The 27,554-nt window shown below is 47.4% G+C and overlaps 1 protein-coding gene across 1 annotated transcript; it reads right to left on the bottom strand.

The window, feature by feature from the left end:
* LOC113452540 (eukaryotic translation initiation factor 5A-1) lies at window positions 1-24,208 on the bottom strand. Its single transcript, XM_087918360.1, has 6 exons — window positions 24,075-24,208; window positions 17,409-17,598; window positions 6,042-6,146; window positions 3,944-4,075; window positions 1,622-1,695; window positions 1-1,523 (listed from the first exon to the last, which is right to left on the bottom strand). Exons 2-5 carry the CDS (start codon window positions 17,571-17,573, stop codon window positions 1,633-1,635), a joined length of 465 nt encoding a protein of 154 aa, XP_087774486.1. The 5' UTR covers window positions 17,574-17,598; window positions 24,075-24,208; the 3' UTR covers window positions 1-1,523; window positions 1,622-1,632.
* Window positions 24,209-27,554: the final 3,346 nt, after the last annotated feature.

Genomic DNA, 27,554 nt, shown 5'->3' with positions numbered 1-27,554 from the left:
TTTTTCATATTAAACTTGGTTTTTTTTTTATTGAGGTGCATTAACAAATGGGTTGGATTAACAGGGTGGAGGGGAGGAGAAGTGGGGGGGCCACAGCTTGACCTGGGAACAGCAAAGGAGAGTAAATATGAACGAAGGAGACAGTTCAAAAGGAAGGGAAGGGGTTTCTAGATGGTTTACACCCCCCCCCCACTTTCTCCCTCCCATCCCCACCCCCCCAAACAAAGATTCCCTAACCTGAAAACAGCTTTTTGGGTGGTTTACCCAGCGCGACGAGGGGGAGGAGGGAGATGCTAACCCCATAGAATGAGGGAGGGTCTCAGAGGGAGAGGGAATGAAATCCAACATGATTGACAGGGACCAGAGTAACCCTGCCCCTATATACTCCGCTGGAGGGAGGGCAAGTCCCTGTCATTCCAGCCCCCCACCCCTCCTGTCCCATTCTTGCAGACAAAAGGGGGCTCCAGCAAGGAGGAGGAGGGGGGGGATTTAAGCAAGCTCATCAACCAGAGTGGGAATTCCCCCCCCCCCAAAAAAAACACCCCACTTCGGTGCTTAACCTCCCAGCACAGAGAAGGGACCAAAACCTGTTGCAACCACCCAGCAGACAGGTGGAGAAGGGGGGGGGGGGAGACAACAAAAATAAAAACAGCCCCCAAACCCGCCCCCCATACATACCGCTGTCAACCCTCAAGAGAAACATTCATGGAGGAACAAAGACTTTTGATGGAGGGCTGGAGGAGGAAAGGTGTGGCAGCCCACTGGGGCGTTTGCTCAGCTGGGAGGGGGAGCAGAGGGATGAGAAAGGGGGTAGCTTTCACAGACACCCCCTCCCCTAATTCTGCCCTCTCTCCTTGAAAGGAGGATGAAAATGACAACGCGGGGGGACACAGAAAGAGGAAGAACCAAAAAGTCTCTCGCGATGGTTTTATCTTTTCTTTCCTTTCCTTTCCTTTCCTTCCTTCTCCTTTCCTTCCAGCAATTTAAATATTTCTCCTTTTTTTGTCTTTTTAAGTGCAAATTTTCTCTTTGCCAGGAACACACACACACACAAAAATAAATGGTTGTAGTGTGACTAAGCACCACGGAGAAAGAGGAGGAAGGGATGGGGGGCAACGAAGCAGGGCAGAGGAAGGGGTCAAAACAAGGGAAAAAAATGATGGATATGATGAGGATGACATCAGCATCCAGCTCTTGGGAGGGGGGAATTGGGGAAGGAAGGGAGGGATTTTTATTTTATTTTCTCTTGCCTCGGTATGTGTTCGTTTTTCCTTTTTTTAAAAGACCACAAAATAAAAAGCTTGGTTTTCTTTTAATTCAGAAGGGAGGAACAGAGAGGATTCAAAGGGAGGGGAGGGAAGGGGGTTGTTTGTTTCGTTTCAAAGGAAGGGAAGGAGAAAGAGAAGACGACAAAGAAAAAAAACCCAAGATTTTGAGTGGTTTGGAGCCCAATCTGACAGTCTTTTTGTGGGTTGCGATTCCTCTCTGGTTCATTACAAGTTTGTTGCGGCTGCGGCTGTTGCCTGCAGGGGAGGGGGAAAGGGTGTTAAAAAGCCCCCAGGGGGAAAAAAAGGACCCCAAAGGCCATCACCACCCCTTCCCCGTCCGTACCTGGACTCACCTGTGGTTCCTTTATTTAGCCATGGCTTTGATGGCGACAGCAGCTTCCTCAGTCATTGCAGACAGAACGGTGATCTGGAGGGGAGGGAGGAGGAAGAGAGTAGGTTGGAAGGAGGAAAAACTGGGGGGTCTTCCTGCCCCCCGCCAAAAAGCAAGGACTTCCCTAACACCCCCACCCCACCCCGAGACCTGGAGGGTTAGAAATCTTCCAGGGCTGGATTTTCTCTTTCTGCTCAATCGTGGCAGCGGGAAGGAGGATGGGAATCCCCCAGCCTGCTGCCAGCTCCTCTCCCCATTGGAGGCTGGCTGGGAGAATTCTGGGAGTTGGAATCCACCCGCCTTCCAGCTGCCAAGGTTATTGATCGGCAGTTTTCTAAGGGAGGAGACCTTGGGAAGAAGAGTTTCTGGGACGATTTTATGGCCTTTCTGGCCACCGTTCTTAATGGCATCGCAGCCATCATTGAGTCATGGGGTCGCTAAGGGAGTCCGGCTGCCTTGTGGACTCTGCTTGTCGGAAGGCTGCAAAAGGGGGAAAATCTCACGTGACCAAGGCAACCGTTATAAATGCAAGTTGGTTCCCAGCGTCTGAATGTGCAGCACCATGGGGACGCCGCTATAGTCGTTAAGTGTGAACTATGTGTTAGGAATCTGTCCACCAATTAGTTGGGTTGGCAATATACAGTATATACCAACAATGTATGTTTGTAGCTTTAAGACAATGTTACTGTATTGATTTGTACTATGTTCCAATTGGTTGATTGTATTGTCAATTGCCATAAGAGGGAGCTAGAGATCATGGCTTGCTCTCTCTGACATTTTGTTCTCTCTGACATTCTGTTGCTATCTCAGTTTGACTCTGAGACTGTTGTATTTATGCTGTGCTTATACTTTGATATTTTTGTTTACTGGATATGACAAAGGCAACTGGTAAGAAGACTGTAATTGGTTATTCTTTGGACTGTAAAACATATATGACCTGGACCATTTATTGGACTGTGCTATTTCTTAAACTTTAACTCAGTTCAGTGCAGCTGTGTGTGGCTGAATAATTATTCATAACTACTCTCATAAATGTTTCCATGTGCATATCCTTGTTACTCAAGGGTTATTCTGTACACATCATAACACAATGGTCTTAAGTCAAGACTTTCAGTGCTGCTGTAACTTTGGTCACTAAACAAACTATTGTAAGCCAGGGATTACCCATGCGTGTGTGTATTTTTATATAGCTAACCCTAACCCTGACACATATAAGCTGGATCCCCATGTTTCACTACATGGTTTAGCTCAACTGTTCTGTCCTAAAGCTGCTTGGTGCTGCTGTGAAATTGAAACTCCTCTGCTTGTGTGAGGAACATAGGTGCCAAATTTCCAAGTTTGTCGGCTTTACGGTTGTGGAGATTTTGTGATGATGCGTGAGGGGCATTTCGCATATATATATATACACATCGATATATAGACGGACAGATAGACATAGAGTGTGTGTGTGTGTATATATATATATATGTTATGTCTCACCTGTACCAACAAGGTGAGAAGTCCAAATTTCCAACCGAATACAAACAAGCAAGTCCAGTAATTACAGGGTTAAATTCCTTGAGCTGATAAAAGTTCTTGGCAGTCTCACACAAGCTGTCTGCCAAGTCCGACAAGAAAGCAGGAATATAAATCACAAGCTGTCACCGTACACAGTATACTTCTGAAGCTTCTCTAAGTAACACGTTGTCCCGAACAAGTTCCCAGAGCGAACACACCCACTATTATTCCCTGTGGGGCGTGTGAGTCCCTCATCTCAGTCTCTGATTCGTCCTTTCTTTCTGCGTTGCAGCTCACACTTTGCCTGCGCCGTTGCCTCTCATCAAGCCAGCATTCCTCAGCTTGATCTTCAGTCAGAGGCTCTGATACGCTCTCCTGGTTATCTGCCGACACCTGAGGTACAATCAGGGAGGAAGGTCTTGCAGAAGAGGAAAGTCCTGGGGAGGAAGGCAACTCCAAATCCTCTAACAAAGCAGGCTCAAACCTCAGAGCCAAATCCTCCTCTTCTTCATTGTCCAAGTCTTCATCCACTAACAAAGTAGGCTCAAACCTCAAAGCCAAATCCTCCTCTTCCTCATTGTCTAAGTCTTCGTCCTCTAACAGAGAAGGCTCAAACCTCCGAGCCACAACATATATACATATGCATACATACATACATATATATATTGATAAAGATAGAGATATATAGATGTATGTATATAGATATAGACTGATAGATATGTAAATAAAACAAAACACACTAAATAAAGGAAACAAATCAAACACAGCCTGAAGGGCCGCCCCTTACCAGTATTTCTTCTCCGCTGTCATATTTCTGTTCGATCTCCTTGCCCAGGTCTCCCTCAGGGAGACGCAGATCCTCCCGGACATCCCCGCTGTCCTGGAGCAGAGAAAGGTAGCCATCCTGGATCCCAATAAGCTGCAAGAGGAAGAGGAGGGTGAGCACAGAGGTCACCTCGCCTGCGCCGGGGTTTCCCGAAGGAGCTTCCAAAGGCTCCTCTCTCTTGGGAAAAACGCCCCCCTGGGCATGATTCGAACCAGCCACACCTGTCAGCCAGGAGCAAGGGGGGGAGGTCGTACAGTTATCTAAAACACCCCTTTTCTCAATTTTGGCAACTTAAAATGGGTGGACTTCAACTCCCAGAATCCCCCCCCCGCCAGTGTACCAGTTTCCGATTTAATTCTTATGCCATCTAGTCTATATTTAACCTGTTTTTTTAATTCATCATGTTTTTTTTTTCACTTTGTTGAAGTCAAGATATATTACGTCGACCACATTCCCTCCGTCTATTAAGGAAGTTACCCAATCAAAAATACGTAATGAAGGGAGTCTAAACATATTTCTTCTCCCATCAGGCTGAATATCGGTAAAAAGATTTGCTTGGCTGTGGAATTTCTGGGAGTTCCAAGTCAACTTGCCAAGGTTGATGGTGTAAAAAGCTAATCTATGGCTTCTACCTGGCTCCCAGGATCACCTGATAGGGCTAGGAGAGGCCCTTCTCTGCTGGAACACCTGGCCACTGCAACACTGCCCTGTAAGGTCCAGCTGCCCCCAACCTGGCCAGGTTCAAAAGTAGCCAGGAAGACCTGAGTCTGGGCTACAGGTGTAATCTGAGAAAGCGTCTCAGACAGGCCCCTCCATAGTTGGCATTGAAGTAAAGGGAGGGAGGGGTGCCAGATTCTTCTGCAGTTAACTTTACAAGAAAGGTGGTATTAGGCATGGATGAGTTTGGCTTTTTAGCCTGGCCTACAACAGCCTCCCAATGTGGTCTGGCTTGACTGACCAATCTTCTCTGCAGTCTTTTTCTAGAAAGAGTGCAGGGAAACCAGGATGATGAGGAGACCGGAGGCTAAAACATATGATGAACGGTTGCAGGAACTGGGCCTGGATAGTCTAGGGAAGAGAAGAAGGACCAGAGGAGACAGGAGAGCAGCCTTCCAGTATTTGAGGGGCTGCTCCAAAGAAGAGGGGGTCAACTTATTTTTCAAAGCACCTCAAGGCAGGACAGGAAGCAATGAGTGGAAACTAATCAAGGAGGGAAGGAACAATTAATCCATGGAACAGCTTCCCTCCAGAAGTTGTGAATGCTCCAACACTGGAACTTTTTAAGATGTTGGATAACCATTTGTCTGAAGTGGTATAGGGTTTCCTGCCTAAACCTCCAGGGAGTGGAACTAGAAGACCTCCAAGGTCCCTTCCAACTCTGTTTATTCTATTCTATTTTTATTCTATTCTACTTTCTCTTCTAATTCTTTTCTTATTCTATATTCTCTTTTCTATTATCTTCTATTTCTATTCTCTATTCTTATTCTATTCTTATTCTAATCTTATTATTTTCTCTTTTCGCTTCTTCTATTCTATTCGAAGGCAGGACAAGCAGCAAAGGATGGAAACGAAGGAAGGAGAGAAGCAACCTGGAATTAAAGAGAAATGTCCTGCCAGTGGGAACAATTAACCAGGGGAACTCCTTGCCACCAGAAGTTGTGGGTGCTCCATCACTGGAGGTTGTTAAGAAGAGACTGGGCAGCTATTTGTCTGAGATGATATAGGGTTTCCTGCCTAAGCAGGGGGTTGGACAAGACGACCTCCAGGGTCCCTTCCAATTCTGTTATTCCGATATTCTGACCAACTGCTACCTTCCCCATGAGAATGGAGACATCATAAGCAGCTCTCCAATCTGTGGAGAAACGACATCCCCAAGGAAGGGCAGTGTGGCCTCAAACCCACGACGACGATGCAACAATGGAGACAATTTGACCCTTGTACTACGCTGCCAGAGACGTGTTCGTGAAACGGGCGTGCTTTGTAAATTTGATAACCAAACCAACAGACACTTGCTGACCACAAGCACGCGCGCGCGCACACACACACACACACGGCCTACCTGGAAGTCATTTCTCTTGATGTTGGGCACATCCATGTTGTGAGTGGAAGGGCAGATATCTTCGTATTTTTTCCCAGTGAAGATGTCTATGCCGACAAGATGCACCTAGGAGTGCAGCGGAGGGAGAGAACGGCCTTAGCATGATGTGAGGGGGGAGAGGAAGAAAAGGGCTGTGGGGTCCTTGGTGCCCTCCATGCTTGGTTGTTTTCCTTGCAGGTGTTTCATGACCCAACCAGGCAGCTTCTTCAGTGCTAGAAGGGAATTGGGAGGAGAGAAGGAGAGGAGGGAGGACTGCAGGGTTCTTCATTTTCTCTGAAATTGGTGGTTTTCTTGCAGACCCACCTAGGTAACATCATCAGTGCTATAAGAGGGTGGAGTTTGCACTGAGGAGAAGGAATAGGTGGCGGTGCAGGACTGAGGGGTCCTTGTTGCTTTCTGAACTTGGTTGATTTCTTATAGACATTTCATGACCCAACTAGGTATCATCATCAGTGCGAGAAGGGAGCTGGGTTTCTGGAGATGAGGAGGAGGAGGAGGAGGAAGAGGAGGAAAAGGACTGTTGGGTCCTTGCTGCTCTCTGTGCTTGGTTGTTTTCTTGCAGATGTTTCATGACCCAACAAGGGAACATCATCAGTGCTAGAAGGGAGGGGGGTTTGCAGAGGAGGAGGAGGAAGCAGCAGCCCTGCCTGGCAAAACAGCTTAAGGGAGCCCCTTTCCAACAACAGGGCACCCCATCTCTGCTGCCCTGCTCCAATCTTCTCCACCCCACCCTGAAGGGTTGGCGGGGCTTCCCTCTCCCGGGGGCACTCTCCATTCCTAGGAACTTCATCCCACCTCCGCCCTCCCTGCGTGCATCCGGCTTCCTTCTTTTGACACCTTGCGTTCTCATGGTGTGTTATTTTACAATGGATGATTTTAATGGTTTTTAAAAATTGTATTTGCATTATAAGCTGCCCCCCCGCCCCCAGAATCCTTGGATAGGAGATAAAAAGTCAGTAAATAAATTCCATAATGAATATACATTTCAGGCATTTCAGCAGTTGACACATCTTAAAAGTTCATGAGGTTGGGAAATACTTGTCTGGGGCCATCTTGTCTACCACCCCACAATAGGACTGGGGGGACGGGACGGAGAGTCCAGACAGCTTCCCCAGTCCCACTTGCTTCTCCTCCAAGGATTTCAAACTTCTTAAAAGAACAATAAAAGATTATCTCTGAAAAGAAGGGAACGTTTCCAAGCAGCCAAGGGTTATTCAAAGTAGCTCTTGGGGGCTCTGAAAGGCTGGCCCTCTTGTTCAAAGCTGATTTTCCCAGCTTTGGTGGCACCAGCATTTTTTTTTTGGGGGGTCCCTAAAATGAGCAATATTAATAATTTCTGGGGTTTAAAAAAATGTTTTAGGAAGTTTTCAGCATTTTCATTGTTAATTTGTAAAATTGTAAGCTGCCTGGAGTAATTGAGCTGGGCAGCTATAGAAATTGAATAAATAAAAAGTATTTATTAAACTTAACCACCCAACTCAGCCCTGGAGGGGCTCTATAGCACCCCCCCTCCCCATCTTAAGAGACTTGGAAGAATGGGTATGTGTAGGTCCTCAGACAGACAGACACAAAGAGGCAGACAAGCAGCCTGTAGTCCACTGGGGAGAAGAAAGCCTGGCTTAAAACAGAGAGAACTGAGTTCAAATCAGCAGATTGCTGTTTGAAGGCTTATTCTCGCTGCATATTCCAAGTTTTGGACTGGTTGCTTATCTCTTTGTAAAAAATAATTCCTCAACCTCCTGGAACATTTTGGCAGCAGCAGCATTCGCAACACACATGTGGTACACTCACAACTCCGACAGATAGATAGATGGATGGATGGATGGATAGATATTGAAGATTTTGGTTCTGTCCAAACCTTAAAATGTCCAAACTCCACAAAAACAAACAGATGAAGCCAGGCATCACCAGCAGAAGGAATTTCAGCGTGTGGCCAGATGCCCAAATTATGTATTTATATATTACTGTGTTTCCCCTAAAATAAGACCCTGTCTTTTATTTATATTTATACTTATATTTATATTCATATATATATATATATATAAAATACACACACACACACACACACACACACACATACATATACATACATTTGTTTTCGTAGATTTTCATGTGTACAGGTATGTAGGTCTAGGTGTGTTCCGGTCTTTTCCTGTGTAAGATTAAGAGTATCTTGGTGATGTTTCGGCGAGATCCCACTCGCCATCCTCAGGCTGGTGCTTTTGGCTTTGTGCCAGCGCAAGCAGTGTGTGATCGGAGCTGCCGTCTCTCTATAAATACTGGTTGGGGGGGCTGGTGTGCTGGGCTGGTTGCCTATGCCAACCTCTTGATTGGTTGATGGAGTTGATGTTGGTATAATGGGCTGTGTGATGGCCTTGTGAGTTTTGTTGTGGAGATATCCTGGATCTTGTGCTTTAATCTCCTGGGTCATTTGTTTTGTAGTGATCTTTTTTCCATTAGCCTCCTGTGTTGTTACAGCTTGGGTAATGGGTTGTGTGGTGACCTTGTGAGTTTTATTGCTGTGGTATCCTTGGTCTCGTGCTATGAATTCCTGGGTCGTTTGCTGTGTTGCAACTTCTTGAGTTCTTGTGGTGTAATTTCCTGAGTTTTCTGCTGTGATATCCTGAGCGGGTGGCTGTGATGTAGCCTTCTGGGTTTTGGTCTGGCTTCGAGTTTGGGGTCTGGGTCTGTGTTCTTGGTGTATGTCAGCTTGTTTGGTTTTGGGGTCGGGGGTGCGACAGCTGGCGAAGCAGCCGTGGTCTTGTTTCTGGATGGTGGCTGTCCTTCGTTTATAGGATGGGTTTGGGCCTGGGTCTGATGAGGGGGATTGGCAGTGGCGTCCCGTGTTGTTTTGGGTCTGGTGTTGGTTTTCATGGCTGGGACTCATTTGTTGGTGAGGGCTAGTTTCCAGATGTCTGGTAGGCGGGAGGTATCATCCCGTTTATTCATGTTATGGGGGTGTTTCTCTATTTCGATGGCTTCCCTGATTATTCTCTTGCTGGAGTGTTCAGTGTTGGATATTAATTTGGTTCCTTCAAAATTAATTTCATGTCCTGTGGCTTTAAGGTGCTGGAAGTGGGAGGAAGTATATTTTTCTTTTCTGACTGTGTTTTTGTGTTCTGTGATGTGTGCATTTATTCTCCTGTTGGTTTGTCCAATGTATGTGGCTGGGCAATTGTTGCATGGTATTTCATAAACTCCTTGGTTTTCTAGCTGGATCTTGTCTTTGGGATTTCTTTTTTTTTTTTAACAAATTTTATTGCTTTTCACATAAAAACAAAAATCTCTTTAGTGGACAATATATTTCCGGGTCATCACCTTTACATACAAATATGACAATTATACATTCATATATGCATACTTAAGTCTATTATTACCTTTTCCATTCCAAATTTTCAGTAAGGAGAGAAACAAACACATTAATTCTAGCCTCTTTCATTGATCTCAATCGCAACATCTTTTTGTTTCATTTCAATTATTTCAAATATAATCCTTTAATATTTATTTTGAAAATATAAACAATATGTGTTTGCCTAATAATAATAATAATAGGTTGCCAATGTCTCTCCTTGCTTTTAATAGTCTATATTGACTTATTTAGTTGGCTTAGTCTGTCATATTCCCTTTCCATTACACATTCTTTTTATAAATTCTAAATTAATACAAATTTTAACACTAAAGAAAAAAACAAGTATAGGTTTCCCCCCTTTTACTGCTTTCAGTGTGACACCTCAGTGGTTAAAATATACCTTTATTCCCTCATCTTGATTCCCAATAAACCATTATTTTTAAGAAGTTACAATAATAATCATTACATCTTTTCATTTAGATTCCGCAGCATATTTTCCCCTTAATTTTTAATAAGAGTTATCAATATCTATGTTACCCTATTTTCTAAATATTTTTAATTGCAGAATATTCTTATTACCCCTTGTGACCCTGCAGAATCCCCTTTTAATTCATCAACCATTCTCTGAAAAAACAATTTCTTTTCAACATTTTACTATTTTTGTATTTCTTTATTTCATGTGCCTGCTTCTTACTGCTTCTCCTCCCCTCTTTCCCCATATCTTTACTCATTCCAATTTATATCCCCCTCTTTCTTAATATCTTTCTTTCCCCTTTTGTTTAGTTGCATCGCCCAATTGTCTCGGTTCAGATGTTATCCACCCCTTTCTTCCCTCCTGCACAAATCTTAATCCAGCTGAGTCCTCCTCTTCGGGGTGGCCATTTTAAACCACCGCTGCAGTCGTCTTCGGGGGAAAAAGACCAAGCCCAAGAGGGGAGATGTGGCTCTCCTCAACCTGGCTTGCGGCTTCCCCTTACCCCGCCGCCCCTCCGGGGCTCTCCAACAAAAGAGCACAGACCACAGCCGCAGAGAGTTGCGATCTACGGTCTGTCAGCAAGGAGGCTCCGCCTTCTTCCTGTCTTTGGGATTTCTTAGGATGTTGGCTATTTTTTGGTCAGTGCCGAAGGCTGTCTTGATATTGTGTTTGTGGAGAATTTTGCTGATTTTGTCTGTGGTGCCTTTGATGTAGGGGAGGAGTGCGATACCGTTGTCTTGTTCTGTGTCTTGGTTTTTGGGGGTTATCTCTCTTTGGATTAGGTTGGTAATTGTGTTTCTTTGGAATCCGTTGGAAAGTAATACAGAAGTGAGGGTGTGTTGTTCTGTTCTCAGGTGGCCTTTGTCAGCTAGGCGTTTGGTTCTGGAGATGAGTGTCTTGGCTATGGAGTTGATCTGTGCAGGGTGGTGATGGGATTGTGCATTTAGGTAGCAGTTGGTGTGTGTTATTTTTCCGGTAGATGGTGTGTCCTAGGGAGGCATTGGGTTTTTTGTAAATTAGGACATCGAGGAAGGGAAGTTGGTTGTTGGTTTGTTTCCATGGTGAATTGTATTGTGGGGTGTAGGTTGTTAAGATGTGTGAGGAAGTTGTCCAGTTTTTCTTTCCCGTGTGGCCAAATTACAAAAGTGTCATCTACATATCTCAGCCAGAGTTTGGGTTTGTGTTCGGATTTGTCTAGAGCGTTGGTTTCAACGTGTTCCATGTATAGGTTAGCGATGATGGGTGAGAGGGGTGATCCCATGGGTGCTCCTTCTATCTGTTTGTATCTTTGTCCACTGTGGATGAAGTAAGTGTTGGTTAGGCAGTGGTTGGTCAGATCTAGGATGTGTTTGAGGGGGGTTGTATTTGTTTTGGATGGCTGTCAAGGCTTCTTTGATGGGTACTTGGGTGAAGAGGGATACGACATCAAAGCTCACGAGTAGGTCGCTGGGTTGTAGGTTTTGTTTGTTTCTATGAAGTGGAAGGAGTTTTGTACGTGTGAGGTGATGGATTCTGTGTATGGCTGGAGTTGTTTGGTGAGGAATCTGGCAAGATTCTGTAGAGGTGAGCCTATGGAGCTGACTATGGGTCTGAGTGGTATTCCTTCTTTGTGTATCTTGGGGAGGCCATAGAGCTTAGGGCATCTGGATGATTTTTCTCTGAGGATGTTTCTCTGCTGGATCTCTTCACTGATGGGAGACACTTTTATTTTGGATTTGGTGGTTTTTTTCTAGGTAGGTGGTGGGGTCGGTATTTAGAGGTTTGTAAGCGGGGTCTTGGAGTAGGTTGGATAGTTTGCAGTGGTAGTCCGATGTTGTCAGCTGGTGCTCCATTCAAAATCCAAGAAATAAATACTTACTCTTTTAATTAGAGAAAAGATGTCTTTTACTGGAAATGAAGTGGTAGCAACAAGATTCTGAATCTGAGGAAACAGGCGCGTAAATCACATATACAAAGTGATGGAAATGTTCCCACCCCCAATAGTTCAAATGGTTCTTCCAATTAAAAGTTGTGAATATCATCATGTGGACATCTTCAGGTGGTGATGAAGTTTCTGTCCTGACCTTGGCATACTTTGATAAAGGTTTGCAGCTGCGCAGAGAAAAGAAAGCTAAGCAAGAAATAGAAACCTAAGCAAGAATGCACTCTCCCCTCTCCTCAGTTTATACAATGCTAAGTTTTACCACCTCCAGCTCGCTTCCCATACTTGTCCCCCCTCCTCCCCCGTTACTTATGGCAGCCGAAAGATGCAAAGCAGTAGTAGATGATCTTGAAGGCTGACAGATGTGTTCATTACGACTGTGGTGTTGCCTTTGTCTGCTGGGAGAATGACTATGTTGCTGTCTTTCCTCAGGTTGGTGAGTGCTTTTTGTTCTTCTCTGTGTAAGTTGCTTCTGGGTGGGTTGCTGGAGCAGAGGACGTTGGTGACTTCAAGTCTGATTTTGTTCACTGCATCTGGGCTGATTTTGGTTAGGCTAGCTTCAACTCCGCATATGTTTTCAGTGGGGATGCATTTGGGGGCAACTGCAAAGTTGAATCCTTTGGAAAAGACATTGGTTTCTGCTATGGTGAGGGTTCTGTCTGATATGTTGTGTACTGTTTGTTTCATGTGTTGTTGTGGGGAAGGGTTGGGTTTCTGGCGTTTCTCTAGTCTGTGGAGTTTCTTGGTGTGTGTGTCTGTCTTGTGGGAGGTTTCTGTTTCAGCTCTCCAGAAAGCTAGTTGTTTGGATTTGTCCCACAGTGCTGAGTGAATTTTGTTGCTGAGTTTGAGATGGAGTGTGAGTAGATCTCTGTTGGTTTGGTCTAGTAGGAATCTTTTCTTGTGGAGTTCATTTCTGATTAGCCCATTATACCAACATCAACTCCATCAACCAATTAAGAGGCAGCAGCACAGCCAACCAGCCCAGCACACCAGCGCCCCCCCCCCCAGCCTGAGGATGGCGAGTGGGACCTTGCCGAAACATCGCCAAGATACTCTTAATCTTACACGGGAAAAGACCCGAACACACCTAGACATACATAAATACATATAACATATACATATATATATATACATACATACATATACACACACACACGTTTTCTTAAGTTTTCGCGGGTACTTACATGTCTGGTATTCAGCTTTGTTCGAGTATTTTCCCACGTCATTATAGTTGTGCTTTTAAAGACACACACACACACACACACATGTATGTATGTATGTATATATTGTGGCCACCAAAAAAAGGCACCAGGTCTTGTTTTCAGGGGACGTCCTCCATGGACTAATCTCACTTGTGTCCGTTGCCCCCAGCCTCCTTCCAGAAGTCCTTCTTCTGCAGCCAGCAAGGCTTTCCTGAAGGCCTCGGCAGCTGATAACCACCAATAACTCCGGACCAATCCAGAACTTTGTTCTCAGCTCCAGAGGCCTTCAGGAAAGCCTAGCCAGCCTTGCAAGCTGCAGAAGAAATGGGCCAGCAAGGCAGGTGTTGGGGTGTGCGAGGCCTGGCGACAACTGTCCAAAGGTAAGTGGTAGGGCAGCTCCACACATACCCAATCCGCACCCTAACTTAATCTTTACCCATCCACTCTGGAGTGGGCGGGAATCTTAATTAGGGTTTATTTTGGGGGTAGGGCTTATATTGGGCTCACGTGTAATAAATCAAGCTAGGACTTACTTACACAGTAGGTCATATTTTCTGGGAAACAGGATAGTCTGTATGTCAGGCAGGATAAAGTGGAAAGGACTCTCAAGGCTCCTGGCGTATGTTTTTAAAAAATGGGGCTTTTAATTTTTAAAATGCACGGGGGATTTCTGGGTTGGGTTGGAACAAAAGCAATATTCATTCTGCATGATTATTGTGACGGGTCCAACTGGAGCTGTTAAACAGCCTTAATACATTCTGGCTTTCTTTGATAAGAGCTAGTCTTTGACTTTACGACCCCAACTGAGCTCAGCATTTATGTTGGCTCAGCGAGGAATTTGTTCAGGGAAGTTTTGCGTCCCGTTTTTGCACCCTTTCCTGACCCGTTTTTGTTAAGCTACTGTGTTTCTCCAACAATACGCCCCCCCATAGGAAGACCCAGCATTTCTAGGCATAAGGTGAAATTAAGCCCCTCCCCCCAAATTTAGGCCTAGTTTAAAACATGTGAAATTGGGGGGGCGGGGGGAACTTGCCATTAGGAGCACCCCACGGGCAGCCACGCCTCAGAGGATTCACCCCAAAGGAGGATTCATCAGAGGATTCCCCCCAAAGGAGGGGAGTGCATTTAAGGGGCTGAATCCTCCTTTGGGGTGGATCCTTTGGGAGAATCCTCTGGGAAGCTTGGTGCTAAGGATCTGTAGGATGATTCCCTTTCTCTTCTGTTTGGATTGGAAGGTTTGCCTCTGCTCGAAGGGCAAAGTGGATAGATGGTTCCCTTTTTAAAACTACTGGGAGGGGTGGGGAGGAAGCTGCCCGGCTAGTCTGTATTCTTAGGGAACTGATGGAGGGAATGAGAGTAAAGAAATCTTAAAGAGGGGGGAAAGGTCCACAGGGGAGTTTTGGGTGGCTGGAGCAAGAGGAGAGCGCCCGACCATACAAGGGACGAGACCATGACCTGAAGCTCTTGGGTGGGAAGCAAAGCGAGGCATGGGGGGGGGGAAGAAATGATCGCATCACCCTCCCTCCGCCACTTCCACCTACCCAACCCCGAAAGACTCACCAACTTGCAGGACCTTGTCGACACAGCTGCCGTCAATCAAATCGATGCCCCTGCGGGAGGGCAGGCGGTTCTCATTGGCAGCGGGGTCTGTCTCACCGCTGCTCCTGTTGTTGGAGTCAGCACTGGTGAGAGAGGCGCCAGCACCGGCGGGAACCATGGAAGCTATGGCTTCCCCGCCCGAGAAGCAGCTGAAACGTTGCCGCACTCCAAACGCGGCAGCGCACGGGCAGAAGGGAAAGCAACAGCATCAGGCACGATGCAAAGTGCCCCACCGCCACCGAGGCCGACATCCATGCCACCGCTACCCACCCGCTGACCTGGTCTGCGCCCAGCACCATACCCAGGTCTGCAGCAAAGGCGCTTGGCAGGGGTAAGGAGCTCTCAACGCTCCATGATCGGCCGTTAGGAGCGGCTGGTGGCGAGGCGTGGCTGCCCACAGGGCGCTCTAGGAGAGGGTGGGGGAGAAATTAAGTCACCCCCGAAAAGACAGCCTAGCTGTTAAATCAGGGGTCAAAAGAAAATAAGGCCCGGCCTTATTTTCTGAGAAACACGGTAGTCGCTGCAGTTGCTAAATTAATAGCACGGTCATTAAGCCGATCTGGCTTTCTCCATCAGAAGGTTGCTGGGACACTGCGACCGTCCTAAAGGCGAACCAGTGGTCAAGCACCTGAAGGTAAATCATCTTCCCATGGGGAACACTGCAACGGTCGTTAAGTGTGAACAAGCGGTCCCAAGTTGCTTTTTTCAGTGCCGTCGTTAACTTTGAACCGTTGCTAAACGAACGGTTATAAGTCAAGGACTACCTGGATATCTCTAGCATTGAAGGTGGGCCAGACGTGCTTGGGTGTTCTGGGGGTAAGAAATTAAAATTTGGCTTCTGGTCTCTGGAGAGACTCTTTATTGGAATAATCCTCGACTCCTTTAGTGACTCCGCCTCTAGCAAAACTGACTTACGACCGTTTTTTCACAGTTAATGACCATTGTAGTCACAAGAAACCCCCCTACCCAATTAGTTGTTCAGTGGATTACAGGTAGTTCTCACCTTACAACCACATATTCAGCCCAACCTTTCTGAGGCTGTGCAAAGAGAGTTGAATTTGGCCCCATTTCAATGCCTTTCCTTGCCACAGTTAACACGAATTCCTGCCGTTGTTAAATGAGTCACATGGTTGTTAAGTGAACCCTGCTTTCCCCATTGGCTTGGCTTGTCAGACGGTCGCAAGAGAGGATCACGCGACCCCAGGATGCTGCAACCGTCCTAAATTCGAGTCGGCTGTGCCAAGCGTCCGAATTATTGATCCGACTGTGGAGACACTGCGACGGGCATTAAATGTGACCAAACGGTCGTAAGTCACGCTTTCCCCCCCTGTAACTTGGAAAGAATTGCCCAGGACTATCATGGATCATCCAGGCCAGGAAGATTAATGAAGAGACAGGTAACTTTGAATGGCTCCATTCTGATCCATTCTGGGGTACCAAACTCTTGTACCCAACATCCCATTGTCAGAACTTAATGGGGGCTGGGGAAGATTTTATTTTTTTAATTTCCCTTGCAGAATACAGCAATTTTAATTTGTATTTTTGCTAACTGCACATTGACCTGAGCCTTCCTAGCCAGCTCCGTAAAGCGAAGGAAGGCTCGGCTCAGAAAGGAGCGACAATTGTAGTCAAAAAGACCGACAAAGATTGCGGGGTATGTGTGTGTGTGTGTGTGTGTGAAATATCCAGGCCTCCTAAGTGGCATCGGACATTGTGGGCAGGTAGAAAAAAAAACCAGAGGGGCATCTCCTATGCCAAGCAGAAAAATGGCATCAAGGGAATATTTGTAGCTCAGGGTTGAACTGCTGGGAGCAGGGGCTCCTTAGTGGTCTCACTGAGCTTGGTGGTTTGCTTGCAGGCATTTCATGACCCAGCTAGGGAACATCAACCATGCTGGTTAACCCCCCTTCCTGTTCTAGCAATGATGATGTTCCCTAGTTGGGTCATGAAACGTCTACAGGAAATGTATAGAAGGATCCAAGGAAATAAATAATCTTGATACCTGGCAGCAACCCGTATCAACCAACAGCACCAGTGAATATTTGTGATACATTTTAAAATGGTCAGTTGACTGAGTTTCATTTTAATGAATAAAAAATAATTATTTAGTAATAATTTTAAGAAGATACTTGGTTGATAGCTAGGATGCTGGCAGCAACCCGTATCAACCACTAGCGCCAGTCAATATTTGTGATACATTTTAAAATGTTCAGTTGACTGAGTTTCATGTTTAATGAATAAAGGAGGTAATAATTCTTCCTCTTCTTGTCTGCAAATTCCACTATCATCATGGATGATGTTACCTACTTGGGTCATGAAATGTCTACAAGAAATGTGTAGAAAGCCCCAAGGACCCGACAATCCTCCTCCTTTTTTCTCCTCCTCTCTGCAAACCCCACTCCCTCCTAACACTGATGATGTTCCCTAGTTGGGTCATGAGATGTCTGCAAGAAAACCAGCCCAGCTCAGAGAGCACCAAGGACCTCACAGTTGTCGTCCTCCTCTCCCCCTCTAGCAGTGATGTTCCCTAGTAGGGTCATGAAACGTCTGCAAGGAAAAACGGTCAGAGACCCAGGATGCTGGTCATTCTCCTCCTCCGTCTGGCGAGCTGCACAATGGGACCTACACAACACACATACACACACACACAAAGCAGCAAGGGGAAAACCCCGCTCGACACCTGTCGGGCGCACGCAAACCCACACGCCACTGGGAGTTTCCCCAAGATATCCTCCTTTCCCTCCTGCCACAGATGACAGAGACACACACCCCTGCCCCTTACTTTGGCGTGGCCGTGCTTGCCCGTCTTCGAAGTGGACATCTCCACAATCTTGCAAGGACGTCCCTTGAGCACCACGAAGCCGTTCTTCCGGAGGGCGGAGCACTGCATGGGGAAGGTGGCGGAGGCACCGGCATCGCCGGTCTCGAAGTCCAGGTCATCAGCCATGGTGGATCAGGTGTTGTAGAAACCGCTGGGGGGGGAAGAGGAGGACAGAAAGGTTAAGACGGAAGTAGGTAGAAGGTGTGAGCACACGTTGGCTGGCTGGTCAAGCTTGGAAGACGGAAAACAAACCCTGCCAGAGGGAGAATGCAATGCTCAAGGCCTCTACACGCCCACGTAAAGTTTCCACACCCGCTGGTTGGCACATGGCAAGCACATCTGTTGCTCCCAGAACTGGGAAGACAGGATGATGCATTGAGACAGATTAAAACAGGGGGGTCTCCAGCCTTGGCAACTTTTAAGACTGGTGGACTTCGACTCCCAGAATTCCCCTAGCCAGCTTCGCTAAGACTTCAACTCTGCCTGCTTACTCTCTATGTAATCTCTTCCTCTGCAATCTCTCCACTCTGGGGAGTAGGAGGGAAAAACAAAACCAAACCAGGCATGGTTGAATGGGGAATTCTGGGAGTTGAAATCCACCAGTCTTAAAGTTGCCAAGATTGTAGACCCCTGGATTAAAGGGTCTTGGCAAGTTTAACTGTATCATGAATGGTTGAGGGAATGGGGTGCATCTTAGACTAAGAAGAGAAGGACAAAGGAGGGACAGGATAGCAGTGTTCAAGTATTTGAGGGCTGCCACAATGAGGAGGGGGTCCACCTTATTCCCCAAAGCAGGACGAGAAAGGGATGGGTAGAAATTAATCAAGGAGAGAAGCAACCTGGAATTAAGGAGAAATTTCCTAACAGCAAGAACAATTTAACCAGGGGAACAACTTGCCACCAGAAGTTGTGGGTGCCCCATCACTGGAAGATTTTTGGTTTTTAAGAGTCACTTATTTACATTTATAGCCATTCTAATCAGTATTTTATATCACATTTATCAATTGTTGTATTGTCATTAACATTGTCTTTCAAAATTATATTTCATATTCTTTCTTACTGTAACTCAATTATCCATTATAAATATGTATGATGTTACTATGCGCACAAGATATATGTACCCAACCGACACACTGAACAGAAAGATTTTTTTTTTGTTATAAAAATAAAAACATCTTTTTTTAAATAAAAGAAGTCACTTGTCTGAGATTGTATAGGTTCTCCTGCCTGAGCTGAAGGGTTGGACTAGAAGACCTCCAAGGTCCCTTCCAGCTCTATTCTGATTGAAGTATTTGAGGTGCTGCTCCAAAGAAGCGGGGGGTGGGGGTCAATTTATTCTCTAAAGCACTAGAAGACAGAACAGGAAGCAACCGGTAGAAACTCATCAAGAAGAGAAGCAACCTGGAAGGAAGGAGGAATTTCCTAGCAATTAAATCAGTGGAACAGCTTCCCTCCAGATATTGTGGGGGCTCCAATCAATGGAAGTTTTCAAGAAAAAGACTATAGACAGCTGTTTGGCCAGAATGATACTATAGGGTCTCCTACCTTGGCCTGGGCTGGACTAGAGGACCTCCAAAGTTCCTTCCAGTCCTATTATTCTATGTTCTACATCCACATGTCTTTTAAAAAGGCTTTGTGCCAAGGGCCATTGAAATCTCTCATCAATTTTCCAAATTTAAGCACTGCCAAAAACACGAGACTCACAACGTACCAGCCAACCTACTTCCTAGCTCAGCCCTATTTGGTTTACAACCCTTTCAATCCAAAGCATACAAGTTCTTGTATCTTCTGAGACAGAGATGTCCAACCTTTGCCACTTTTAAGTCATGTGGGCTTCAACTCCCCAGAACTGATGGCTGGAAGATTCTGGGAGTTGAAGTTCACAGGACTTAAAAGTGGCCAAACGTTGAACACCTCTGTTCTAAGGAACAGAAGTTGCCTTCGGAAGTTGTGTGAGCGTGATTAATGGAGGCTTTTGAGAAGAGATTGGACTGCCATCTGTCAGAAATGGTGTAGGGTCTCCTGCTTGAGCAGGGAGGGGTTGGACTAGATGACCTGCAAGGTCCCTTCCAATTCTGTTGATTTGTTACATCTGAAATCCTGCCCACACAGCTGATGCTGGGCTATTTGGGGTAAGGGGCAGGGAGAGCCTGTTGAGTTAAGCCAGGGTCCCCAAACTTGGCAACTTTAGGACTTGTGGACTTCAACTCTCAGAATTCCCCAGCCAGCAATTCTGGGGAGCTGAAGTCCACAAGTCTTAAAATTGCCAAGTTTGGAGACCTCTGTCTTAAGCAGACGTCCCAGCATGCTTTTAGAATGGGAACTATGGAAACAAGAGACAAAACAGAGCCCAAATTTGAGTCAAGGTAAATTTTTAGCACTGCCTCTCATTTTTAACCCATCCAAAGGAAGTGGCCAAGACAAACCGCTAATTTGATATCTTTTTAGTCGAGCAAAACCAGAGCCCAAAAACTAATGTCTTCTCCTAAAAACTTTCTTTTTCCAGCACTACTGATCATTTTCAGGATTTCAACAGTGGCCTCCAGGCCATCTCATTACTACTGCATATACTTAAAAAAAAAACCCATCTGCTAAAAAAGCCACAGAGGTAGTCCTTGACTTACGACCATAATGGAGCCCCAAATTTGTTAAAAGCGAGGCATTTAAGGGAATTTTGCCCCGTTTTACAACCTTCCTCCCAATTTTTATACATCCATATACACATAAGTACAGGTAATCTTCAAGCACAACTGAGCACCACCTTTCTGTTAAGTGAAATATTTGTTAGGTTTCACCCCAATTTTACCTTTCTTGCCACTGTGGTTAAGTTTAGTCACATGGTCATTGAGTCCGGCATAGATTTTGCCTCTCGGAAGGTCACAAAAGAGGAACCATGTGACCCCTCCCCCAGGACACTGCACCCATCAAAAATACAAGTCAGTTGTGCCAAGCGGCTTGAATTCTGATCACGGGGATGCCACGACGGCTGTTATATGTGAAAAACAGTCGTAAGTCACATGTTTTTTCGGTGCTGTTCTTAAACTTTTGACCGGTCACTAAATGTACCTTGTTGTAAGGTCAAGGACTACCCGTAGTGCAGCTGCCTTTTGAAAAAGCACCTTGGAGCCAACTACCACCTGGATGAAACGAGAATCTCTCTCTCAACATTTATTCCGTCTACTAACTTTCTCTGGCCTGCAAGCCTCTCCATTCACACAGCAATAAGCCTGCAGAAGTTTGCTTCCCATGCCGACCTGAGCCCAAGATTTAGCCAAGATCAAGCCAGGCGACTTCGACCACACCTTCTGCTGCATGGATCCTCCATGCTCTATTTTGGGATCTCCTGCTCTTTACAGCTTCCAAGGCCCGGGGATCATATACGTTTCAAGGCCCAGAATGAATCCAAAGGAGCAACTTCAGTCAAAATATTCTTCCAAAAGGTGCAGTTTTAAGGGAAGAGGAGGAGGAAGCCAACCAGATTTGAGAAAAAGCTCATTTTTGGAGTCAGCCTATGTTTGTTTGTTTGTTTTTAAAAATAAACTTCTAACTTAGGTTTAGCAAAGACTGAGACTTTAAGCCTCAAAGAGCTCATTTCACTCATTCCCCAAAAAGAAAAAACAATCCACCTTGCCAACATGCAAATCGAATAATTCCTTCGTGGAGCAAACAATCTTCCCTTAAGGCTTTAAAGGCCTAAATATATTACACCGATGGTAGAAGCCCCCCCGCCCATTCCTCAGCACCCCAAACCCAATCTTCCCATGTGTTTGGGGTGAATAAAAGCAGACCTGGAAAGGAAGAACTGAACCCCAGGCATATTCTCTGACCTACTCTTCCTCCCAAGGCAGATCTCCAGGATCCGCTTGCCCTCCAGAGTGGGCTGCTGCTCTCAAGAGGGGCACACAAAAAGGGCAGGGCGGCTCTCCAAGCCCTCCCCAACATACATCAGAGCTGGAAAAACCCGCTTCCCTTCCCAGGGAGGCAGCCTAGCATTAAGACAAAGCCCCAGACAGCATGAGGTGGTGGTGGCTACAGACATAGCTGCTGCTGGCTCCTTCTTCCACACACCCCTCACCTGCCACGCCAAGGAGCCTCCCCCCACCAAGTCTGATCATTATCCTGCCCACCTCCTTGCAAGAGAGCAACTGGGAGTCTCCTCTCCCACTGCAAACCTGTCCGGGTCATTGATTAACCGTCATTGCAGACTTACAGTGGCTCCTCAAAAGGCCCATAAGCAGTGCAGGTGGTGGCAGCAGTTGGGGGCACCAGTGAGGCCCGGCGGCGGCTGCCACTACCACATGAGGAGCCAAAGGGGAAGGGAGGAGGAGGGAGCTGGCCAAAGGAGGCAGGAAGTTTGCACCCACTTTACTGGAAGGAGAAAGAATCAGGTAGCCCCTCCGGCCCGCATGGAGCCTCCCCTCGGCTCTTGCCAACCCCAAGCATGATTCAGCTAAGCTGCCACTGCGGAGAGACAGGCTCCACACCACACACCACGTGACCGGCTTTTGGGGGGTGAGGAGGAGGAAGGGAGCAGCTACTTTTAGGAGGAAGGGACCCCCCCCCGCTTTCCATCTAAGCTGCTACGTCCCCAATTCTTAGGGGGTGATAAATGTCTCCCTTAAGAGTGGCTTTTGCACAGGGGTTCCCCCCTCCACAAGACTCCTGGCATCTGAACAGATTCTCCCATGCCTAAAAGCCTGCTCTGAGTTCAAATCCAGCATGAGGTCTCTGCTTTCCCCCCCCCCCCTCAAATGGCCCCAAGGCCATCTATCCGGGAGGAAGGAAAGCCACTAACATAAGCAAACCCCAAACCCACCACCCCGAAAGTGGGCTACCACGGAAGCAAAAGCTGATACCTACCCCCCTTTTCAGGTTGCTCAATCACACCCCTCACCTTCTCTAGGTAGCAATCTAGGTAACTGGCATCAAAAAGGAGAACTCTGCCAAGGCTGCACGCAGAACAAACCCCCATCCAGGGGGAATCCCATGGGAGAGGGGCAGACAAGCCTAATTTCAACATTTAAAACCAGGTGGGTAAATTGGTTATTTTTAAGACCTGCGATATTAACTCCCAGAATTCCCAGCTGACCATGTCAGCTGGGGAATTCTAGGGGTTGAAATCCCACAGGTCTTAAAAGTAGCCAAGCTCATCCACCCTCGATTGAAAACCCATCATCCAGGGATAAAAAGCTCAAATCCAACTGTTGCCCCTTTTTTGGGGTGTCTTTTCACCAGCCTTTCTTTCTTCCATCTTTTTCCGCTGCTGTCCAGTCAAGCCATTGCAAGTTGTTTCGTTTCCATCCACCCTCTGCATTCCCATTTCCCTCACAAAAGTCACCCCCCCAGTGGGTTGATTCCCCAAGTTGCAAAAGAAAAAGAAAAGCCACCTTCCCAAATATGCAAAGCCCTCCAAAAAAAAACTTGCATTCCTCATCAGGGGAGGGGCTTGGTGGGCCTTCCCTTTAAAGGGCAATCATGTGCTTTTTCTCTCCCCCCCAAAGAAGACTGAGGTCACACAAACCAGCTCGGCCACGGAATTTGCCTATTTTGGGGTTTGCACAAGCCACAACCAAACCACAAAAAGAGGGGGGAAATGGGGGGGAAGAAGCTGGTTTAAAATGCCTGTGTGTATTCAGTCAATAATTTGAGTCTGGGAGGCGGAGGGGTTGGCTTTGAGCCCCCCCCCAGCTCCCTTCCTTGCCCGCAGAGTCGCTTTTCCCCAATGAATTTTAGAGGGGAGGGGGGTGCCTCCAATCAGGGCCCTCCTCCCAACTCCCTGCCCAGGGACCCCCTCAAATTCAGGCACCTGCTACAGTTCAGCCCAGGAAAGGCTCCCTTTAGGTGACCCCCCAGGAAGTCCAAGGCTCCCTCCCTCCCCTCACCCCAAATCCAGGTACACCCCCCAGAGTTCAGGCCAGGACACTCTCCCTTTAGATGACCCTCCCCTCCCAGGAAGACCAGGTCTTCCCCTCCCAAAGACTCCCAACCACAAATCCAGGCACCCCAGCCCCCAAAGGGTTCCTTTAGGCGATCTCCCTCCCAGGAAGATCAAGGCTCCCCTCCACTCCCTCTCTCCCAAAGACCGCCCCAGTCCAGACCCTCCCCACACACAAATCCAGGCACCCCCAAGGGTTCAACCTAGGACAGGCTTCCTTTAGGCGACCCCACACTAAGACCAGAGTTCGCCCCTCCCCTCCAAGATCCCCGAGGGCAACCCCTCCCCTTCCTTCCCCCCTCCCCTCTCTCAGGTGTGGTGGCTGCACCGACTCCCCTCCTTTTACCCCCTCCCCGGAGGCCCTGAGGGACTACACGGCCCATCAGCCAGCACACGTAGAGGGACTCCTCCTCCTCTTCCCCTCCTTCAGGGCGCGAGGGGGCGCCCTCCCTGTGACTCAGTCGAGGGGGCGGCCGCCTCAGAGCAGGCCCAGCCTTGCTCCGCACCACACGAGGCGGCGGCGGCGGGTCTTCCTCCTTCTCCTGCCTGCCGGTCCGAGGCGGCCGCCACGCGGTGACGCCTCGGGGGCGTGCTCGAGCCCGCGGGCGACCCCTTTTTCCCGCCCTCCCCACCACCGGCCCGCTTCGCCCCCTCACGTGACCCCCTTCCTCCTCCCCACCTCAGCGACTCACCCGCCCGCAAACTCAACCGCCGCCGCCGCTGCCTGCTGCAACCCAGCCTGTAGTGCGCACGCGCACTAACCGCCTTCTCCCGCCTCCCCCCTTCACCACACACACCTTCTTGCCCTCTCTTCGCGCTCGCGCGCCGCCGCCGCACTGGCGACGACGCCCCGCCCGAGAGGGGCCCGGCCGGTTCTGAGCGTGCGCGGTGAGGGCCGAAGGCGAGGACACAAGCCCCGCGCATGCGCGGGGTGGGGAAAAAGAAACTCCGGCCACCAATCGTCAGTGCGCATGTGTTTTTTTGTTTTTTAAAGGATCCCAACTAGGAAACGTCCTGCTTTCACAACGGGGACGGGGTGTGTGTGTGTGCTTGAGGCAGCGCGCAAGCGCGTGGAGCGGCCGTCTTCCTTCCCTCACTCCCTCCCCGCGGCCATTTGCTTGAGATCACGCATGCTCCTAGGCCGCGCACGCCTCGAGTTTGGCGGCCTCGGCGAACGCTCTCCACCCAGCGTCCAGGATGCCGCGAGGGCGCATGGGTGCCTCGGCTTTGCAATGCCGATCTCTCTCCCCCTCCCACCCGTTTCCCGTACCACCGAGTGTGCGTGGCAAGCGGCCCAGAGCGGCACGCCCAAAGTTTTTTTCCCTAGCACGCGTGCTTCGGCGGCCATCTTGCCCGGGCTGCGGCCGCCATGGTTGCCACGGCAACGACGGTGGCAGCCTCCATTCCACGCCGCTCCCGAAGCGAAAAAAAATAGGATTTTTGAGATGAAAAATAAGTTTTCCTTTTGAACGGGCAGGGCTCCGTAACGCCCGATCCGTTATAATTTAAGCCAACCTTTCCTTACCCGACTCGGTATCTGCTGGTGGCCTGGACTCCAAGTCCCATGCTTCCCAGCAGAGGCCTATGGCATGGCGAGGGACCCCTTATTGAGCCCCTGACGGGGATTTTTGGAGCCCAGAAGCGGTGCCACCCCTGGAGCCGCCGGACCTACCCTAAAACCATAAATCTTTCTAAAATAAAATTTAGGTTTATTTAGGCAGGAAGGTTGGTGGCAGACCCATGAGGCAACGCCAACGTTCCAGGCCCAACTCTGCCTCTGAAAGGGGTTGGGACTACAAAACCCATGCTCCCTGGCCGGCACTGGGCCTTCAAGTGGTGCATTAGGGTGCTGGGAGTTGGAGCAGGGGGTCCAGGTCCTCCCTGCCCACCAACCGAAACCAAGGCAGGGAAGGGAACGAGGGCTTTTGGGGTGCAGCTATTAGCCCTCGCCATGAGAGCCACAGAGGATGGACTTTAAAGCACAACAAAACCCATGTTAACTAGCCAGTGCAACAGCATTACAAAAACCATGTTTCCAGTATTACAAAAGTCCATCTGCTGTGACTCTCAAGAGGAATGGACTTTGATACTTGAAACCATACTTGGACATCGTAACACTTGAAGTATTACAAAGCCCATCCTCTGGCTCAAGAGAATGGACTTTGTAATACTTGGACGTTGTAACACTTGAACTATTACAAAGCCCATCTGCTGTGGCTCTCAAGTGGATGGACTTTGTGATACTTGAACCATAGTTTTTGTAGTACTGTTGCACTAGCTAACAAACATGGGCTTTCTTGTATTACAAAGCCCATCCTCTGGCTCTCAAGAGGAATGGACTTTGTGATACTTGAAACATGACTTTTGTAGTACTGTTGCACTGGCTAATGAACGTGCGCTTTCTTATATTACAAAGCCCATCCTCTGTGGCTCCCACAAGTCACAGCCTTGTTACCCTGAGACAGGAGCAGGGAGTCTCACCCTTGCCCACACCCCTCCTCCCCCCACCCAAAAAAATCTTGCTCCATGTGGGTCATGTTTTCCCTGCCTGCCTTGCAGGGTTGTTGTGGGGAAAATACCTGGAAAGATTATTATTTGATTGATTGTTGTCACCAGAGAGTGGGTTTTTTTTTTTTGTATATTGGGCTTTTTCTTTTTTATGGGCCGCCCATAGTCACTTGGAGTGGGCTAATAAATTCTCTAAATAAATATTTATAAATATTTATTTCTTTATCATATGCATTTATTTATATTTATTTATCATAGTATTCTTTCAGTAAAAGGGAAGGCAGGGGTAAAAACACAAAACACCGGAAGTAAAATCTGAATTCTTAATGGGGAGATGACAAGTGTTATACTGTGGTAATATATCTTATTCATCATTTTCTGTAAATCCTTCGTACAGCTATTGCATAGATCTAGGGATCTGCAAACGCTCCTGGTGGGGGCAGTATTTGCCTTTGCAATGGGTGTTTCGTCCTGTTTTGATCTGCAAGCGCTTAGAGGGACCAGGAATATAGGTAAAAGTTCACAGTACACAGCCGAGCCATTCCCATGGGACCTTTCGTGCCTGGATATTCTCATGGGACTTTCCACAGTTGCATATTCTCATTCGGTTGAGGTCATTTGTTATTGATTCTGTACTTTTGATTTCTTTCTTTCCTAAATAAATACTGCTACCTGAGTTTACTCGGGGCTGGCATTTGCTCAGACGGTTCCCTGCGTCTCATTTCAAGTGCCAGACCACCACATTATACCTTAAGTTGCAGACATAATTTTTTTATTTCATTTCTCGCAGCCAAATATGGGTAGTTCTCGACTTTAGGGCCACAATTGAGCCCAAAATTTTTTAAGTTGGTGTGGTGGACTGGCAATTGAAAAAATATGGGAGACGCAGGGAAGACGTCTGAGCAACTGCCAGCCCCGAGAGCCCTCGGGTAGCAGTATTTATTAAGAAAATGCAAATACAAAATCAAAACAATGACTTCAACATTAGCTCAGCAGCATTATCTAGCTAGGCCTCAGCGAAGGTGATAAAGTTCCCGTGAGAAAGCAGGGCACCAAAGGTCTCATGGAAATGGCTCGGCTAGGTACTGTGAACTCCCACGCACATTCCTGGTCTCTGAGCTTAGCAGACCATAACAGGATCAAACTCTCATCATAAAGACACTACTGCCCTCATGAGGAGCGTTTGTGATACCCCCAGATCTTACAAAGCTGTACAAGAACTTGCAGAATATGATGGATATATTACCACAAGTTGGTAGGTGTCACTTGTCGCAAGGTCGCAAAAGGGGGGTCATGTAACCCCAGGGCACTGCAACTGTCATTAATATGAGTCACAAATAAATATTATGCCTCAATGGTCGTAAATGTGAAAAACGGTCATAAGTCATTTTTGTCAGTGCCGTTGTAACTTCCAACGGTCCCTAAATGACTGTTGTAAGTTGAGAACTACCTATAATAGATAAAAATAAATCTAAATAAATAGAAAGTTAGATATGCACACACACACACACACACACACAGAGTTACTTTATAAGACAGGATAAAAATAATATATGGACAGTTGTCTTTGGCACCATTAACACGTGGCTTCCACAGGCAGGCCTCAACTTACAACAGTTCGTTTAGTGACCAAAGGCATCCCTTGAGACTTTCAAGAAGAGACT

Source organism: Pseudonaja textilis, chromosome Z (assembly GCF_049901715.1).
Source record: "Pseudonaja textilis isolate UNSWEBS1 chromosome Z, rPseTex1.2, whole genome shotgun sequence".
NCBI lineage: Eukaryota > Metazoa > Chordata > Lepidosauria > Squamata > Elapidae > Pseudonaja > Pseudonaja textilis.
This window is presented reverse-complemented; position numbering and strand designations above follow the sequence as displayed.

Bases quoted from the DNA above. Each gene is read 5' to 3' on its own strand.
- LOC113452540 (XM_087918360.1), bottom strand. From the start codon at position 17,573: ATGGCTGATGACCTGGACTTCGAGACCGGCGATGCCGGTGCCTCCGCC. The intron at 6,147-17,408 runs GTAAGGGGCAGG...CTGCACTCCTAG, and splicing joins GCAAGCACGGCCACGCCAAA to GTGCATCTTGTCGGCATAGA. The intron at 1,696-3,943 runs GTAAGGGGCGGC...CCTCCCCTCCAG, and splicing joins ACAGCGGAGAAGAAATACTG to ATCACCGTTCTGTCTGCAAT.